Source organism: Anguilla anguilla, chromosome 7 (assembly GCF_013347855.1).
Source record: "Anguilla anguilla isolate fAngAng1 chromosome 7, fAngAng1.pri, whole genome shotgun sequence".
In the NCBI taxonomy this organism is placed as follows: Eukaryota; Metazoa; Chordata; class Actinopteri; order Anguilliformes; family Anguillidae; genus Anguilla; species Anguilla anguilla.
The window spans coordinates 46,532,843-46,549,351 of NC_049207.1; the positions used below are offsets into that span (position 1 = coordinate 46,532,843).

The following is a 16,509-nucleotide window of genomic DNA, read 5'->3' on the forward strand; positions in this document are numbered from 1 at the left end:
CAACCTGGCGTTCCGTAGTTAACCGGAAGAAAAGTATGCTGTTATTATTTTTATAACCTACAGATACCCACCGAAGTAAACGGATACAGTGTTATTAATACCGTCAACGGATATTTATTTTGTAACACTTCAATGCATCTCAGGGTTACTTCTGTTGTTTTTTTGCAAGCTTGCTGGCTTTAGACTAGATGAATAGGCAGGCGGTGGCGAATGCAACATGGAGCTGGGCGGTACGGAGGGGACCCCGCGTGGACTGTTCACTTGCGAGCTCTGTGAATTAACCACCCCTTTCACTTACTACGGACAAAAACCTCCAAATACCAGGGCTATTGTGTAAGTAATGACTTAAACCCGTGTCTACAGGCCTATTTTTCTTGCGTATATTGCATTTTTGGTCTGTTGTGATCTTATGAAATGTCTTGGATTCACAGGCTTCTGGAGGAATGTTACGTGATGAGGGATCCGTTCTGTCCGGAGAAGGAAAAGTTCTTGGTTCTCGGATCAACTTGCAGTCTGTGTCGCAAGACCGTCTGCGTCAGTGCAGTATGTTTTACTTGTTTAATCTAAGAACCACCTCCCATTTTAACTGTCCTTGCATAACACCAGAATTTTGGAACGCGTGTTATTCTGAAAGGCTTTGTATTGGGTGATACTGAATAGTCGTTCTGGTGTTTGCTTGATTGCAGGACGCAGAACAGCCTTCGCCAGCTGTTGCTGAATGGTCTTAAATCACTTATGGGTTTTTGTGTGGATCTTTCAGGACTGCAGTCTGTTCTACACTAAACGCTTCTGTCTGCGCTGCGTGAGGGAGCATCTGGATCAGTTTCCTCCTCAGATACAGGCGGAGCTGAGGAAGAAGAAGCCGACAGAGAAGACGTCAGATCTCGCGTCTAGCTGAGCTCCGAAACCGGCCCTGTCAGAGGGCAGCGGCGAAGACTACGGAGAGATCTGTGGACTTTTTCCTTCGATCAAACTTTATTGATGTAAATTCTTATGAACACAAACGATCCTGCATCTATTGGGAATTAATGGATTTTGAAAATGTCAGCTCTACATCATTTGCCTTTTTATTTTAATAATAAATTATCCTTTTTAACAAAGGTCAGGTGGAAAAATCTTGTATATGTTTCTGCGGAGCCTTAAAAATTGAAGATAGAGACCTGTGACGACTCGATTAGATTTTGGTTTCAGATTTCCCCAGCACCTTCTTTTAGAAGATGACTCCATAGGGCAATACTCCATGTTTACCACAGTGCAAAGAGACACATTTTCTCTCAAGAATCCTATGTGTATCTTTAGGTTCCTGTTTTTGCTTGGTGTAGGTTGTTATGCTACTGTTATTGTACTGACCTATTTTTAAGCAAGCTCTTATGCAGAGAAATGGCACGAACACAATAGCCCAGCTGAGATTCTGGTTGCAATCACAATTCCTGAACTGTTGCTACCCAAATGAACACATATTTTAGGTTTACAAACATGTGCTTATTTGCATTTTTATTTGTATTTAGTGTATTTACTGACTAAGGGTGAGGCCTGAAATACATTTATGAATTTGCAATAATGTAGGCCTACTGCCTTTTCAAAAACTGAAATTAATTACGGTTCTGGGACAGCAAACAATAAAAGCACTAGGCTACAGGTACATGTATGTGTGGGTGGAGTGTTCAAGTGACAAAGCACCTAGCCCCTTTTTCCCCATGTACCCCTTTGATCTGATTTTTTTAAAAAGAAGAAAAGAAAAAAACTTACATTGCAGGGCTCTGCAGTGCCCCCATTTTGGGGGCATATACTCCTAAAAATTGATGTGTGCTAACTTGAAAAATAATTTAGAAGCACATCTACTAATTGGGATGTATTAGTGTGCTCCTAAAATGTTCAACTTAGGAGCATGTGTGCTCCTTGGAAAAAAATGTTAGCATAGAGCCCTGCATTGTTTTCGTCATTAATGTTTATTTATTTTGGTAAAACATATTATGTACAATAACTGGGTGTGGTAAAAAAGAAAAGTTTTTCTTTTCTTACTTTGAGCACTATGCGCGGCCCTCCCATTGTATATAAACGACACTGTAGGCTATGTGGTGTTCATGTGCCCTTATCCATGAGAGCCATCTGCTGGCCAATGGGGTATATGAGCACAGATTAGTGCATATAAGATTGAGGCTGGGATCCTGATTGTCCTGACACAGAAATGCCGAAAAAAACAAACATAAATGTCTAGAGGTGAGATAGCTCTGATTTTACACAGTTCATGTTCATCGTTGTCATATATCTAAATATAAAGGAGAAAGTGTGTTAGAGAACGTTTCAGTAGGTGACGCTGACACCCCTCCATTTTAGGTGAATTACGCTGTCGTTAAAATGATACGCCCACTTCCGGGTCACACAGTTCAATATGGCGGCGCCTATGATAGCAAAGGGGTGGCGTTGGGCATGGAGGCACAGAGGTTTCATACTGAGTAAGAAAACTCGGTGTTTTTGCCTTAGGTCCGAATTCATCTCCACCACCAGTATTCGAAGCGGCCTTTTGTCTTCATTTAACAAACGAGGGATTATAAAAGATGCATTCCCTGATTCCGCCGCCCAAGTGGAACTTCCTCGGCTACTGCAGAATGCACCACAGACCGTGTATTGTGGATTCGACCCCACGGCCGACAGCCTGCACATTGGGAACTTGCTCGCTATAATCGGGCTCTTGCACTTCCGAAACGCCGGGCACAATGTAATTGCGCTCATCGGCGGGGCCACTGCTCAAATCGGGGATCCCAGCGGGAAAACGACCGAACGAGAAAAGCTGTCCAATGATGTCGTGGAGGACAACACGAAAGGCATCAGAGAGAACCTGCAGCGAATTTTTACCAACCATGAACTGTACTACTCCAACAGTGACAGTGGGCTAGGAACCTTTACCGTGCTGAATAACGCTAGCTGGTACCGCGGGTGGAACGTCGTGAATTTTTTGTCCGAAGTTGGCCGACATTTCCGGATGGGCACGCTGTTGAGTAGACATAGCGTTCAGACCCGACTGAAGAGCGCAGAGGGCATGAGTTTGACAGAATTCTCCTACCAGCTTTTTCAAGCCTATGACTTCTACCACCTGAACCAGTGCCACGACTGTAGGATACAGCTCGGCGGAACTGACCAGCTCGGCAACCTGATGTCCGGCCACGATTACATTCACAAGTAATGTTATAGTTATCTGATAAGTTGTATGGCATATTCTGTGGGGTGCTACGACCATTGGGCGAAGTATTTAACTGGAATTGTTTCTTTAAATTAAAATATCCAGTTGTGTCGGCCTAAATGGATTGTATGTGATATTTTATTAGCATCTGATAAATGCAGAAATGCATTAAGGCAAGTAAGTGATTTAGTTTCCTATAGACTGCTTGTCGGGGAAGTACATAGGCTATACTTGATAGACATCTTGTCATAGAAAGTTACTGTATCAACCCCCTGCAGATAATTCGAGCATTGCCCATCTTTGGGTAGAAGTTCTGGTTTCTTATTGTCTATGCTATGAATGTGGTCTTTTTGGCAAGGGTGGTTTGCTGCCTACATCTACACTGTTTTAGTTGCATATTAGACCACAGTAAGAATATACAGGGATGCAGATGCTGTCTTCATGAGTCTTTGTGGTTTTGTCAAAAAAAAAAAGGTGTACAAGTAAATGTTTTATCTTGTTAAAATACTCAAGAGCACACCAGCTCTTGTGCTAAATAGTCTAGAATTGGTTTTGAATGGTGCACTAACAAACAGTTGTGGTTTCATGCATCTTTTCATGTTTTCTGGTTTGTCAGGGTAACTGGGCGGGAAGTTTACGGCCTCACTGTTCCGCTGGTGACCAGCAGCACCGGGGACAAGCTGGGAAAGACTGGCGGTAACGCAGTGTGGCTCAGCCGGGACAGAACCTCGCCCTTTGAACTCTACCAGTACTTCCTACGGCAGCCGGACTCTGCTGTAGAAAAGTAGGTGTACTCTTGCGCTGTAAAAACTGTTTTTGTTTTTTTTTGTGGCACATTTTGTGTTTGAATGGTGCTGCCATAGCGCTGCACATGCCGCATGAGAACTGCTCACGCCATTGCTCGAAACCACCACCTCACTCAATTTATGGCCATTATTGTTCATTTTGGATAGCCTATATGTGGGAAAGCACAAGTTCTACATCGTTTGGTGTGCTAATTATGCTAATCATGTTCTGAATCTCGCAGTGTATCACTTTGTGATTTATGTTCATGCTATTATGACTGGCTGATTATGCTATATGAGGCTTACCCCTGAGACAGTGAGCCCAGAATCAGGTTTAACCAGATATCTGCACGTACTTTATGATGCATCGTTATGAGTCTTGTGTTGCAGGTCACATTGAGATTTTGTCAATATTAATGACAAATTTTTGGATACTGTGAGATTGATTTTAAAAAAGATATTCAGAATCAGGACATGTATTCATAAAGCAATTGAGTAAAAGTGCTCATCTTGGAGTTTTTCCTTATCGCTCATAATGGATATGGATAGAGAGTTTGCTTGGCCTGCATCTTACCTGCTCTCTGGCTGCAGGTACCTGAAGCTCTTCACCTTCCTATCCCTGGCGGAGGTAGACCAGGTGATTGACCTCCAGCGACAGGATCCAGGCAAAAGGCCGGCACAGAAACGGCTAGCGGCTGAGGTCACCAAACTCGTTCACGGCAAGGAGGGACTGGAGAGCGCTAAGAGGCAAGAACCCGACTGTTACCCAGGTTCCATCATTGAGTACTGACTGGGTTCTGTCTGCTGTTACTAGTTTTGAAGGGTTTCTGTATTCAGTTCTGACTAGGTTCTGTCTGCTGTTAGTTCTGGTGTTCTATATGCTGTTGTTGCAGTCATTGGGGTTCTGACCAGGCTCTGTGTGCTGTCTTCCTGTGTGTGTGTGTGTGTGCGTGTGTGCGTGTGCGCGCACCTGCAGGTGCACCAGCGCTCTGTTCCACAGCAGCCTGCAGGCCCTACAGCAGATGAGTGACTCGGAGCTGCAGGAGCTCTTCAGAGAGGCTCCTTTCTGTGAGCTGCTGCTGGAGCCCGGCACCACCGTGCTGGAGGCCTGCCGGCGTGTGGAGGCCGTTCCCCATGGAGCCCGGGGGTGAGGTCCCGCCCACTGACACACGCACACACGCTCACCAAAGCGCACGCGTATACGCTCACAGACGAGCATGTACGTAGGCCCACTGACACACGCATGCACGCTCACAGACGTGCACGCCCATACGCTCACACGCTCACAGACGCACATGCACGCCCAGTGCATAAATGCACAAATCCAGAAACTTGCATATATACAGAGCACACATTTGCAAATACTTGCATATGCACATGCATGCATTCACAGATACCTTTTGCTTGCATATGTGCATGTATGCACTCATACCTCTGCCACACAAACATCTGTGAGGCTGTTCGCGTGTGAATGCTCATTGTGTTGCCGCTGTCGTTGCCGCTGGGTAGGTACCGCATGGTGACTGAAGGGGGCGTCTGGATCAACCACAGCCGAGCGGACAACCCCGATCAGGTCCTGATTCCAGGCCAGCACATCCTGGCCAACGGCCTGACCCTCCTCCGCGTCGGCAAGAAGAACTTTTACATAATCAGGTGGCTGAACCTTTGAAACTGGAGGCGTTTCGTCCAATAAGGCTTTACCAGAGGCCAGGGGCATGCTGGGAACTGCTTATCCAGAGGTGTGGAAGTCAGGAAGATGGATTGTGAAATATCCCTGACCCTGGTTGTATAAAATGACCTCATCACTCTCTCTATTTATTTTATTTTTGCTACTTGCCTACCTTCATTGATGAAAATGAAGGGAACTGTAATCTAATGTGAGCTTGTTCATAAAATTGAAAGTTTAAAGTGAAACTTGCTGCAGCCCTGTTTTTCTGCATTCTGTTTGGGGTGTTTGTGAAGAGGTGGTGACGATAACGAGGATGAGGATTAGGTGAAGATCTTAATGTGCCATGAAAGTGGTATAAGTGGGACTGTGATCTGGTCTGATACATGACCCTGCTGGAGCCTATTGCAGAGGTGCCCATCTCTGATGCTGGAGAGCCACAGGGTCCTGCTGGGGTCCCCATCTCTGCTCCTGGAGAGCCACAGCGTCCTGTTGGGGTCCCCATCTCCGATCCTGGAGAGCCACAGGGTCCTGTTGGGGTCCCCATCTCCGATCCTGGAGAGCCACAGCGTCCTGTTGGGGTCCCCATCTCCGATCCTGGAGAGCCACAGGGTCCTGTTGGGGTCCCCATCTCCGATCCTGGAGAGCCACAGGGTCCTGTTGGGGTCCCAGTCTCCGATCTTGGAGAGCCACAGGGTCCTGTTGGGGTCCCCATCTCTGATCCTGGAGAGCCACAGGGTCCTACTGGGTTTTGTTTCACCTTCAAACTGGTTCAGACCCAAGATAACCAGCTCAGGTGAGTTACCTGTGGAATAAATGGTTTTATTTGACAAGTTAACATTGGAAACCTCTAGCTGTGTGGCTCTCCGGCACCAAGGTTGTGGAAACCTGTCTCGACTCTGTTAAATCTGTATGGTTTTCATTCCACCACTAGAGGTCAGTGACACTCTTTACACATGTTGGGAAAACTAAGACAAATATTTCTCCATGAATGAATACCAACCATGTACAAAGAACCAAAGTGATGAACTGGGAGATTTAGATAATAATTTTAAATGCAATTAAGTTGTACTGAAGATAAAAAAGCTTTTGGCACTTTAGATTGATAAATTATACAGGTAGTTGTACAGTTCACACATTTTTTCTGGATGAGCCTTTTGCCCATGCAGTTAAAATGGTGCTTTGTCCCTTACAAACATCCCACCTTTGTTAAAATATATAAAGAATGCTGTGTGTGGAGCGAAATCAGAGCTTATATTCATCTCAAATTTTAGCATTTAAAATATATATTATACACTGCATTTGGAATTATTGCTTGGAGGAAACTAACGTGTGACTAAGATAATATAGATAAATATGTCTAACTTCATATGTGACAGATGGGTTGTGCAGATAGCTCTGGGTCTATATCGTGATGAAATCACACTAAACACCAACAATTGTGGTCGTCTGTATGTTATGCGCGAAAGGGTCAATATTTAAAAAATGTAATTTGCTAGTTCAAAACAAAATCTTGTAGAACTATCTGATTACAAGGGTCATTACGAGAGCTTCCTGTCTGAGTGTGCAGGAAATAAAAGAAAGTGCAAAATAAAATTAGTTTCATTTTCAGAAATGTCTGCCGATAGTAAAAGGCCCCCAAAGGGGAAAAAAAAAGCATGGCTGGAGAAATGTAGGAGAGTGTCTACAGGTCTTGAACATTTATCTAAAAATATGTAAAATACAGCACATAACTACAGAGGGGCTAGAAGAGGGAAAGAAGGTTGCTTGTAAATATGCCAGTGCTTAGTAGTATATTGTTCATGTAAACAACTGTGGTGTTGGGGGGGGGGGGGGGGGGGGAACCCACTTCCTGATTGTAAATGAGAGTACATGAACCTGTGTGTGTGTGTCACAAATTAAATGCCATTTTCACTCCCATTGGCCATTGGATATAATGGACTGTAGTCCCTAAGGGGTTTAAGTATTTCAAAAATGATTTTGTGACCCAGATCTGCTGTTATAACTTTAGTGAAGATAAATATCTGTTCAAAGGTGTATAATAGTCTTTATGGAGTCACGACTGGTGGAAAGTGTTTTTAGGAAGACTTTTCTTTCTTATGAATAGGCCTAATTAATTTTTAACACGATTGGCCTGTTTGAATATAAGAAACAAGATTGCAGATAATGAATTGAACGCCTTATTCAACTAAAGGCATTATTGCTTACCCCCTCCCCACACACACACACACTAACAGCTGTTGTTGATTTACAGATATTGTTTCTTAATGTTTCTGTGGATAAAATCCACCCCCCCCCCCTTCCACAAAAGTCATGAGTTTGTATGTTTTTTAGATGGTAGCAAAGCCTACTGTCATTTTAAAATGAATGTGCTTGTGTGCATTTAACCTCACAGAGAAATACAAAATGGAGAATCTGTTTCATAATGGGAGATTTTTTTTTATTTTGCAGTACTCCACTGCCATGTCTCCTCGGACTATTGGGATGGGGGATGGGGGGGATGGGGGGGAGGGGGGGGGAGGGGGGGGGGGGTGGAACAAACTGGAAAGACTGATAAAAATTCCTATGAAGGATGGGCGAATGAAACGAGAGCAGGGAGAAACGCGGCAAAATGCGGCACTGTACAGTTACGACCGCAAGGTTGCAAATGAGAGCACCGTCAATAGAACACCCATTGTCTTCACAAATATGCAAAAGCTACAGAGGTTAGAGCTAGCACACCACCGCAAGACAAGCAAAACTATGTACCTTTTCTGAGAATGACCTCATCTTGCATATCGCACCATATTTCAACTTTGTAACCTCCAGGGGTTTGTAGCAAAACACTAGTCAGAAAATGAAAAAAAGGCCTTCTGCTGAAGGACTTCTTGTTCATTTTTAAAAACTGAAGCACAGTATTTGATGAAAATGAAACAAAGTTGGATACATTGTCAGATTTTGGCAACTTCTACGGAAATAATTTGAAGACCATTGCTACACTACACAATATGGTAAAGTTAACTTCAGACTGGTGATTATGTCAAAGGAGAAATTAATTCTGTTGAATTAGGTGAAAAATAAAGTATGGATTTGTTTTTTTGTTCTTGGTTACTGTAAATGGGTTGTAATTCCAACAGTATGCACTGGTGTAATTACGTAGAGAGTAATTTAAACTATTTTCACCAACTGATCACATGCTTAGAAATAAAATTTTAAAAATGTGTTAAATGCACAATTTAACACTTAATGGAAATGAGCTGTGCAAGAAAAGGGATAACGCATAAATGCTTTTTCCTAAGAAAATCAAATAGCAATATTGTAAAATTTGGTCAATCTGAGCCATGACAACATTGGAATGGAATATTATAATAAATGCAGCTTTTAAAACGTTATGCAATTAATATCAGTATATTCCAGTTTCGTACAATAAATGCACGCCTGTTCGCAACATATCGACTGTTAATTCGTTTTCTTTCGGCCATCATTAACCTGTATTTTTTTCTTTATTTAAAAAAAAAATTATTTTTTCCACTCACAAAATGTTATTTCCAGTCATAAACTACTGCTCAGTTCTTTTCTACAAAAAGCAGCTTCTTATGAACTTCATATCTATGAGTGTAATTCACAGTTGGATTATATATAGATTATTATATCCTATATATTTTATTTCAGATTCCCTCGCAAGTATGTAGCTTGGTGGTTTCGGGTATTTACTTTCTCAGAGAAGCTTTCCTTTCTTTAGTTTTATTTAAAATCAACTTTTGCATTCGTAGTTTGCTTTATCCGGTAGCACTGTGTAGTTATCCAGTGATATTGAGCGCGGTTGCAGTGGCCTGCGATGGCGCTCTTGCCCAGCTCTGCACCTTGTTTACGCTGCGGTCGTACTACGCTCGCCTGTATCTCTGATAGGCGAGTGACTCGCGCATAAACAGAGCGCTTAGATCATGGCAAGGTCGCGGCGACACGGCCCTTATTTTCATAAGTCACATCACGCATTAAGGTGGAATGTTAACCAGAAACCAAAAAAAGAACGGGGATTGGAAAAAGAGTAGCTTTCATGATTACTTAACATAACAGGCTGCGAATATGATCACGCTGTAAACCACGTTTTTGATGTTAATATAGTTTTGTTTTTTAATATATGCATTTAAACAATGTGTTGTTATTCCGACAGTTGTCCTATGATGTCCGAATTTTGGATTTTATTTTTTTACATTTGTTTTTCGTCAGAAAGGGTTCAACAATATTCTGAAACGTGTTCTGTTTTTTTTTCCTGTTAACTTTGTGGGCGTTAGAATGTTATGGGAGTTTAAGCTTGTATTTTCACCTTAAGAAACGTGGGCGTCTCCGTTCTCTTTAACCAATGAGTGCCTTTCTCTGTTTAAATAGCTTTCGCTGTCAATCACTTTTTTCCGAAGTCAGCCTCCCTTCAATCGCCATATTGGGTACTGAAAAGGCTCGTCTGTTTTTTTCTGCACTCTTACTACAAGACCGAATTGACAGGAGTGGCATTCGCAGCGCACTTTGTTTTGATGATCGCTGGAGATTGCTTTAACTCGCACTGTCGTATCGACTCGTGTATTGTTACAATTCAGCTTTACGCGTGGCATGCCTGCGTTTGCGTGTATCGCAGTCGGTTTTCGCCCGTTTTGGATCGCACTAAGTAGGTGGAAATACGCATTTTAATCGTTTGTTTTGTTGTTTTTTCGCATGCAGAAAATGTCAGATGTTCGTATTTCAAATGGGAGTCCACCTTTGGAAAGACCGGATGGCAGGCTGTTGGATCCCGCAAAGCCTTCAGCTTGCAGAATCCTCTTCGGGACGGGCAAAGAAGAGTCAACGAAGGATTTAAATGGACATTTGCGAGAGATGGAAGAGGAGATGTCCGCCAAGTACAATTTTGATTTTACCAAAGACAAGCCGCTCCAGCCCGGCAGATACAAGTGGCAGCTCGTTGATAGTAAAGATGTACCTGCGTTTTACAGCAGACAGCAAGGGGCACCGAAGGACATTTGTCTTTCTGGGAATAACAATGTGGATCTTAACGGGAATCATAATTGTCTTCTGGTGACTCCCTGTCAGAGCAACGAAGACAGGTTTACCGAGGAGAAAACGGAGAAGTCTGAAAGTGCAGTGGATTGTAAAGACCAACGCAGCGGGAAGAGAAAAAGACCAGCAAATCATGGTAACGCTAGACTATCTATTTAAACGCGGAATATTTTCACTGCAGTGGAATTTAACTAAAACCTTATTGGTAGGCTATTCGAGTTAACCTGCAAATGTCACAGAGTTGTATGACTGTTTACTAGCTGACGTTAGCTTAAAGTAGCGTAAAAAAGCGACGCCGTTGTACCATAAATATCAATATTTTTTATTCGCTTTAGATACATTGCTTGAAGCCAGTCCCGCATCTTAAAGTGTATGTATAGCGTGGTTTCTGAACGTATATGCCCAGTGATACAAAAGTCGCCAACATGTTGCAAGTTCGACAGGCATCACGGCGAAGTGCGCCGTGTGTGTGTGCGTGCATCTAGCCAGTCAAAGTTACGGGATAGCCGTGAAGTTCCCGTGACTTTGGCTTGATGCGAAATTAATCTAATATTACGCACAATGGGGATACCATCCTGTCCTGATGTTTTCCAAGGTTTGTACTACTGGGTGCGTGCAAGTCCAAACAAGGTGCACACTTGGAGCCTAGCTTTTGATTGATAGAAGTTAAAAAGGCAGCTATGGTTGTGTATTGTCATGCCATTTGGATAAATATGGGACTGGAATTAATAACATTATTTATGTTTGGCCAGCTAACCTGGATTGTTTCTTTTTTGTGTTAGACTCGTCCCCTCAAAATAAAAGGGCTCGCACCAGTTCGGATGAAGTTACTCGTACCCCAGCTCTGGCACGCTCGGTAGAACACACACCCAGGAAAACCAGTCCCAAGACACAGACACGAAACGTGTAAAAGGTAAGCTCACTCCCCTATTATTGACTAAGACAGCCGTGTCTAGTTTGTGATCGCGACTTATTTGGGTCGCGACTTGGCTGCGCGTGCAGCTTAAACTTTGTCTACCCAACGGTGTTTCAGATTGACATGTAGAGCGAATGTTAACGTACCTATCGGTCGTTGTCATATGTATGGTCTTACGGCCTATAAAGACCTCGTTAAATAATATCTAAACCGTCCTTAAATTCATAGTGTTAATATAGACCTGAAACGAGTTGTTAAAATGTACACTTGTAAAAAACAAATAACGGTAAAAATGCTTTTTTGGGATGTTTTGATGGTGAATAGTTGTTAATAAATGTTGCATGCTCACTCGGTGCAAGCCTACGAATGAACGGCGAAAAATGAATATTACCCGTGCTATCTGTGTAGCTCTTTAGAATGCATTGCATTTCAAGTGTTGGTAAGGTTATTTGATAGTTGGGAGGAAAACAGTTCGCTGCGTCATTATTCAAAGTAGCCTATGTTCATTTTCGCGATACAAGAAAGGGACCAATATAAGGGCAAGGTTAATTGCAGATATATTCTACGTTTAGATATTTGTAATGTTTCTAAAACCGAGACCAACATGCAGTACACGATTTACTACTCTCACTACTACTTCGCCGAGATTGAGTTTCCGAGTGACTGTAAACAAGCGTCGTCCACTGAATAGCGCTATAGTAACACGTCAGCACCTCGTTCTTTCACCAGCGGGGACTCGGGTTCGCTGCTGCTGTCTGGAAATGCTCAGGTGCCAGTAACGACGTGTCACTAAACTTTGTAAAATTGAAACCGCGTGCATCGTTTCTTCATTCACCGTGCTCGACTACGATACCATAGCCTATATGCTTAAAAGAAAGAAAATCTGTTTATGCATAGCTTACTTGTTGGTATAAATGTGTCTTATGTTGGACTTATTCATGTTCCTGTTCTCATACACTACACAAGGGATGTGATTGACTCGAATCATTTTTCTTGTGTTATTGTGATGCCTTGGCCTTTAACGGGTCGTGTTTCTGTTATCAGAATTGTTTTTCATACTTCATTGATCTCTTATCAATTATAAGAGGAATGTAGCTTGTTCTAATATATTTTTGTCCCCCCACTTTTCTTGACTTGTTCTACAGAGCAGATGTAATTCCCCTTTTCATCGAACTCTTCAGTCCTGGCTGACGGAAAGAGGAACTACATTTAATGAAAATACATATCGCTTCTCCCACGGATGGGGACGCTGTACAAGCACTGAATATAAACACTAAAGTTATGGCACTCGATTTAATGGAAAATAAAATAAAAGCAAACTGCCTCTAAAAGCAGTCGATGTAGCAGTGTGCAATTAGGGTGTTTCCTTTTTTGCTCAATGTATATTTACTACCTGTGTACATAGTTCCTCCTCATATGTAGCACATAAAAATTAAGAAAAATTCCTTTATATAAAACGGTGTGAATTTGATTTGACTTGAAGAATTGCAAATAGTTTTGTAAATGTTTTTTTTTTCTTTTCAAAATGCTGTCATTTTTTGAAGGTGGTGTGTGTTTTTTCTAAAGGCAATCTGCATAAAGAACACTTGCAAATTTGTTAATCAGGGTTTTGACAGTTCCCGAATATTGCGTATTCACTTGGTCACTGTTATGTGTCTTCACTATGTCCAAGTGAATCGCTGTACATTTTTTCTTTATTTTCCTTTGAAAAGCAGCTCATGATTCAGTAAAACTACAGGTTTGCCTCAAAATCCAACACAAGGCCCAAGAAATGGATTTGTGTTGTATTGAGAAGTAATGTCAGGACGTCTTCACTATGTATGGAGAAATATGTCTGATAACCACAGCATTAGTCCATTTTTCATATTCACTTGATTCAAAATGCCTATATATATATATATATATATATATATATATATTTGTTCTCTAGAGAGCTCTGCCTGAAATATTCAGGAGTTGAATAATTGAAGTTAATGTGTGAGGTCAAAATTTACAGTATTAATTTTACACCAGCCACTGGCTAATACACCGAAGTGTCCTGCTCGTGTTATTTAAACTTTTTTTGTTGTTGTAAATTTAGACCTTTTGATTTTGGTGAAATGTCCTACTGATTCAATACATTGTAAAATCATTTTGTAATATAAACAAATAATTTTTCCCCTCAATGTGCCAGGTCATGTGTATTCAGTGGTGTGCAGTTCAATATAAGAGCGGTAAATATGGTTAAGACAAAGGTTTTCTCGGTCCAGGGCTGACTGCACATTCCATAAAAAAATGTATGAATCCTGAATATGGCTCAACCTGTTGGCACTGTCTCCATTCGAAAAGGAAAGTGTCATGTTTCAAAAAGGAAGTTACACTGCCTGTGTATTTGTGTAAAACTTTGAAGTGTACCTGTGTACATAACGTTGTAAAAACACTGAGAAATTATACTAACTTATTTATGTCAAGCTTTTTCTTTCTTCTTCTTTTTTTTTTTTTTTTTTAGATAAATGGGTTTTTTGTTTATGGTTATTCCAAAGTGGCATTGTGCATTTTTTTATAAGCGCTTTTTTGTAGTTTCTCAATGTTTTTTTTTTTTTTAAATCATGTAAGGTTGCAGACTGAGCCTCAAAATATTTGACTTGTGCATTTTGTAATGTGTGTTTAAAAAAAATGTTGCAATCAATTAAAAAAAGGTGAAATTGAATTATCAGACAGCTGGCTTATGTTTGCCTTGGATATTGCAACATGGTTCATATTAACATGCATAATTATCTTAATTTTTTTAAACCACTTGTATAGGAATCCTGTTATTGCACATGGTAAGGTCATGCATATTTCCATGACATTGCATATCAGTCTATAAACATAGAAACAAGAGGCTTGTTCATTCGAAGAAATTTAACTCTTGGGAAAAATATTCATATAAAAATGTCAAATTCTGCAGTATTTTGTATTTAGGATATTGTTTTGAGAACATAGCTAGGGCTCCAGCCAGACACTTTGTCAATCCTGAGTGGTGTCAAGAGGAACAATTTGCCCAGCAAATGGTGTATAGACATTAAACGACTTGTACAGCTCATGCAAGAAAGGCTCAGACACGATTATTTCATAAGGCAGGACAGGCTAGAACGACAAATGATGCAAGATTTACACCTTATGTGTCGTCATGCTTTTTTTAAGCGTCCGTGCCAGAGGTTGCGCCCATACCGCACACTTCTATCTTGGCACAACCCGCCCACCCCCTCCGGTTAGTTACTGCAGTGCGTAAATGACAGAATCGTATTTTACTGCCAAGAACGATCACTCAGCACACGTGATGGAAAAGTATTCAGTTACGATACTATAGGCTACATTTACATGTAAGGCCAAATTAAATTAATATATGTATGCGAATATATCTATATTCAGACAACAGAATTGACGGATTGCAGGTCAGCTGACCTGAACAGCGAAGAGGCCACCAACTCAGAACCGACGAAATTTATTAGGCAATTGGTTAACAGTCGACATGTAGCCTAATGGCAGTAATGAAGGTAAAACAAAATCAAATATGATAACACATAACTACGTTTGAAATTAATGAAACGTGAAAAATGCTTGGTTTACACGCGGTAACATACAAACATAATATGTAATAGCCTATCTGACATGCAGAGTTTGATTATATCTATGGCTACAGGAAGAGATGGATTGACTTTAGTAGGCTACGACACAAAAAAAGGTTCCTCGTATATAGAGTGTAGGCTAGGCTTAACGCCTCATCTAGTGATAGCTATCATGTGAGCAGTCCGAAGTCAAGTAGGCTACATTAGCCTACTGTACGAACTACTATAGTAATGGAATTAAATTCCGTTAATAACATAAAAACACATACGAACCTCTCGTGGGTATTCATTTTAATGCAATAAAGGTTTGTGGCTTGTTCGTTCCAGGAACCAAAGTCAATAGCCTACTTGCCTAACTTGAATTTAGGCTATCGAACACAGGAATCGGTATTTGCATTTTTACCGGTGATAACCAATTAATATTAGTAACAGTGCTTTCACGTTGCATCTGAAGCACGTTATATTAGTCATACTGCTTCACTATTACCGCGCTTCTTTCAAGACAGGATTCACCAGAGGTCCTTGCAAGTTCTAAAGCGACCAAAAATTTAAACCCAGCCAACATCCCCACCCAATCTCCTCTTGTCTGCAAAACATATTCGCCCCAGTGCGTGAGTAAACCTATAGGCTACACAGCCTTTGGTGATACTTATCGATTATCTGTGTTCAAATCGCAATTTTTGGACGTAGAGTGTTATAATAAAAGGCAACAATCATAGCCTATGTAAATAGCATCTATTGAAAGAATCTACGAATTCGAACGGAGGAAAACAAAGGTACGTCATTCGGAAAAAAGAAAGAAATGGAATAGCTACTGACGTTACTGACATTGAGCTCATCCAATCAGAGACGACGTATGAAAAGCACACCACTTCAGACGACCACTAGCATTAGCCTCTTTCTTGCAGATTTACACAGTTTACATGCAGCCCTGCCAGAAAGCGGTACGGTGTGTACTTTGCTTGGAGCACATCCCGAGCAGTCACGTCCATTTTTCGCTGATGCAAGCAAAAAAAAAAAAAAAAAAAAAAAGCAAAGGTGTGGTTTTTTTGTCGTTTGCCCTCCGAAGTATCGAGGGGAGTATTGCAACTGAAAGCCGTTTTTGCCTGCAAGTATTGCGACTAACTCTGGCTGGTGACCGTTCCGAGAAGTGGGCACGAGTTTAGCTGAGTTCACTATTATTGTCCTCACGGCTGGTCGCTTAGTATTTGCGAGCGTGGTATTATCTGTGACGCTGCTTACTTTTTAAAAAGACATTATTTTGAAAACGGCATCAACGGTACATTTACCCCTCTTCCCCCTCCCTGACAACAATTGAAATCTGACAGTTGTTAGTGCAATCT

General features: G+C 41.5%; 3 protein-coding genes across 4 annotated transcripts; all 3 read left to right on the forward strand.

Annotated features, from left to right (window-relative positions):
* cdpf1 (cysteine rich DPF motif domain containing 1) lies at positions 1 to 2,235 on the forward strand. Its single transcript, XM_035427568.1, has 3 exons — positions 1 to 333; positions 432 to 543; positions 761 to 2,235. Exons 1-3 carry the CDS (start codon positions 218 to 220, stop codon positions 896 to 898), a joined length of 366 nt encoding a protein of 121 aa, XP_035283459.1. The 5' UTR covers positions 1 to 217; the 3' UTR covers positions 899 to 2,235.
* Positions 2,236 to 2,366: 131 nt separating this feature from the next.
* yars2 (tyrosyl-tRNA synthetase 2, mitochondrial) lies at positions 2,367 to 5,880 on the forward strand. The gene is made up of 5 exons (XM_035427567.1): positions 2,367 to 3,180; positions 3,798 to 3,965; positions 4,558 to 4,713; positions 4,943 to 5,113; positions 5,476 to 5,880. The coding sequence occupies exons 1-5, from the start codon at positions 2,393 to 2,395 to the stop codon at positions 5,633 to 5,635; spliced, it is 1,443 nt and encodes a 480-aa protein (XP_035283458.1). The 5' UTR covers positions 2,367 to 2,392; the 3' UTR covers positions 5,636 to 5,880.
* A 3,699-nt stretch (positions 5,881 to 9,579) lies between these two features.
* LOC118232306 (cyclin-dependent kinase inhibitor 1B-like) lies at positions 9,580 to 14,273 on the forward strand. 2 transcript variants are annotated; one of them, XM_035427193.1, is made up of 3 exons: positions 9,580 to 10,796; positions 11,443 to 11,573; positions 12,727 to 14,273. In XM_035427193.1, the coding sequence occupies exons 1-2, from the start codon at positions 10,322 to 10,324 to the stop codon at positions 11,568 to 11,570; spliced, it is 603 nt and encodes a 200-aa protein (XP_035283084.1). In that variant the 5' UTR covers positions 9,580 to 10,321; the 3' UTR covers positions 11,571 to 11,573; positions 12,727 to 14,273. The 2 variants fall into 2 exon arrangements, with proteins under 2 accessions (XP_035283084.1, XP_035283083.1); XM_035427192.1 differs by having other exon boundaries at positions 9,584 to 10,796; positions 12,722 to 14,273.
* Positions 14,274 to 16,509: the final 2,236 nt, after the last annotated feature.

Coding starts and splice junctions, on each gene's coding strand:
- cdpf1 (XM_035427568.1), top strand. CDS start 218: ATGGAGCTGGGCGGTACGGAGGGGACCCCGCGTGGACTGTTCACTTGC. Junction 334..431: donor CCAAATACCAGGGCTATTGT/GTAAGTAATGAC, acceptor TTGGATTCACAG/GCTTCTGGAGGAATGTTACG. Junction 544..760: donor AGACCGTCTGCGTCAGTGCA/GTATGTTTTACT, acceptor TGGATCTTTCAG/GACTGCAGTCTGTTCTACAC.
- yars2 (XM_035427567.1), top strand. CDS start 2,393: ATGGCGGCGCCTATGATAGCAAAGGGGTGGCGTTGGGCATGGAGGCAC. Junction 3,966..4,557: donor CCGGACTCTGCTGTAGAAAA/GTAGGTGTACTC, acceptor CTCTGGCTGCAG/GTACCTGAAGCTCTTCACCT. Junction 5,114..5,475: donor GTTCCCCATGGAGCCCGGGG/GTGAGGTCCCGC, acceptor GCCGCTGGGTAG/GTACCGCATGGTGACTGAAG.
- LOC118232306 (XM_035427193.1), top strand. CDS start 10,322: ATGCAGAAAATGTCAGATGTTCGTATTTCAAATGGGAGTCCACCTTTG. Junction 10,797..11,442: donor AAAAAGACCAGCAAATCATG/GTAACGCTAGAC, acceptor TTTTTGTGTTAG/ACTCGTCCCCTCAAAATAAA.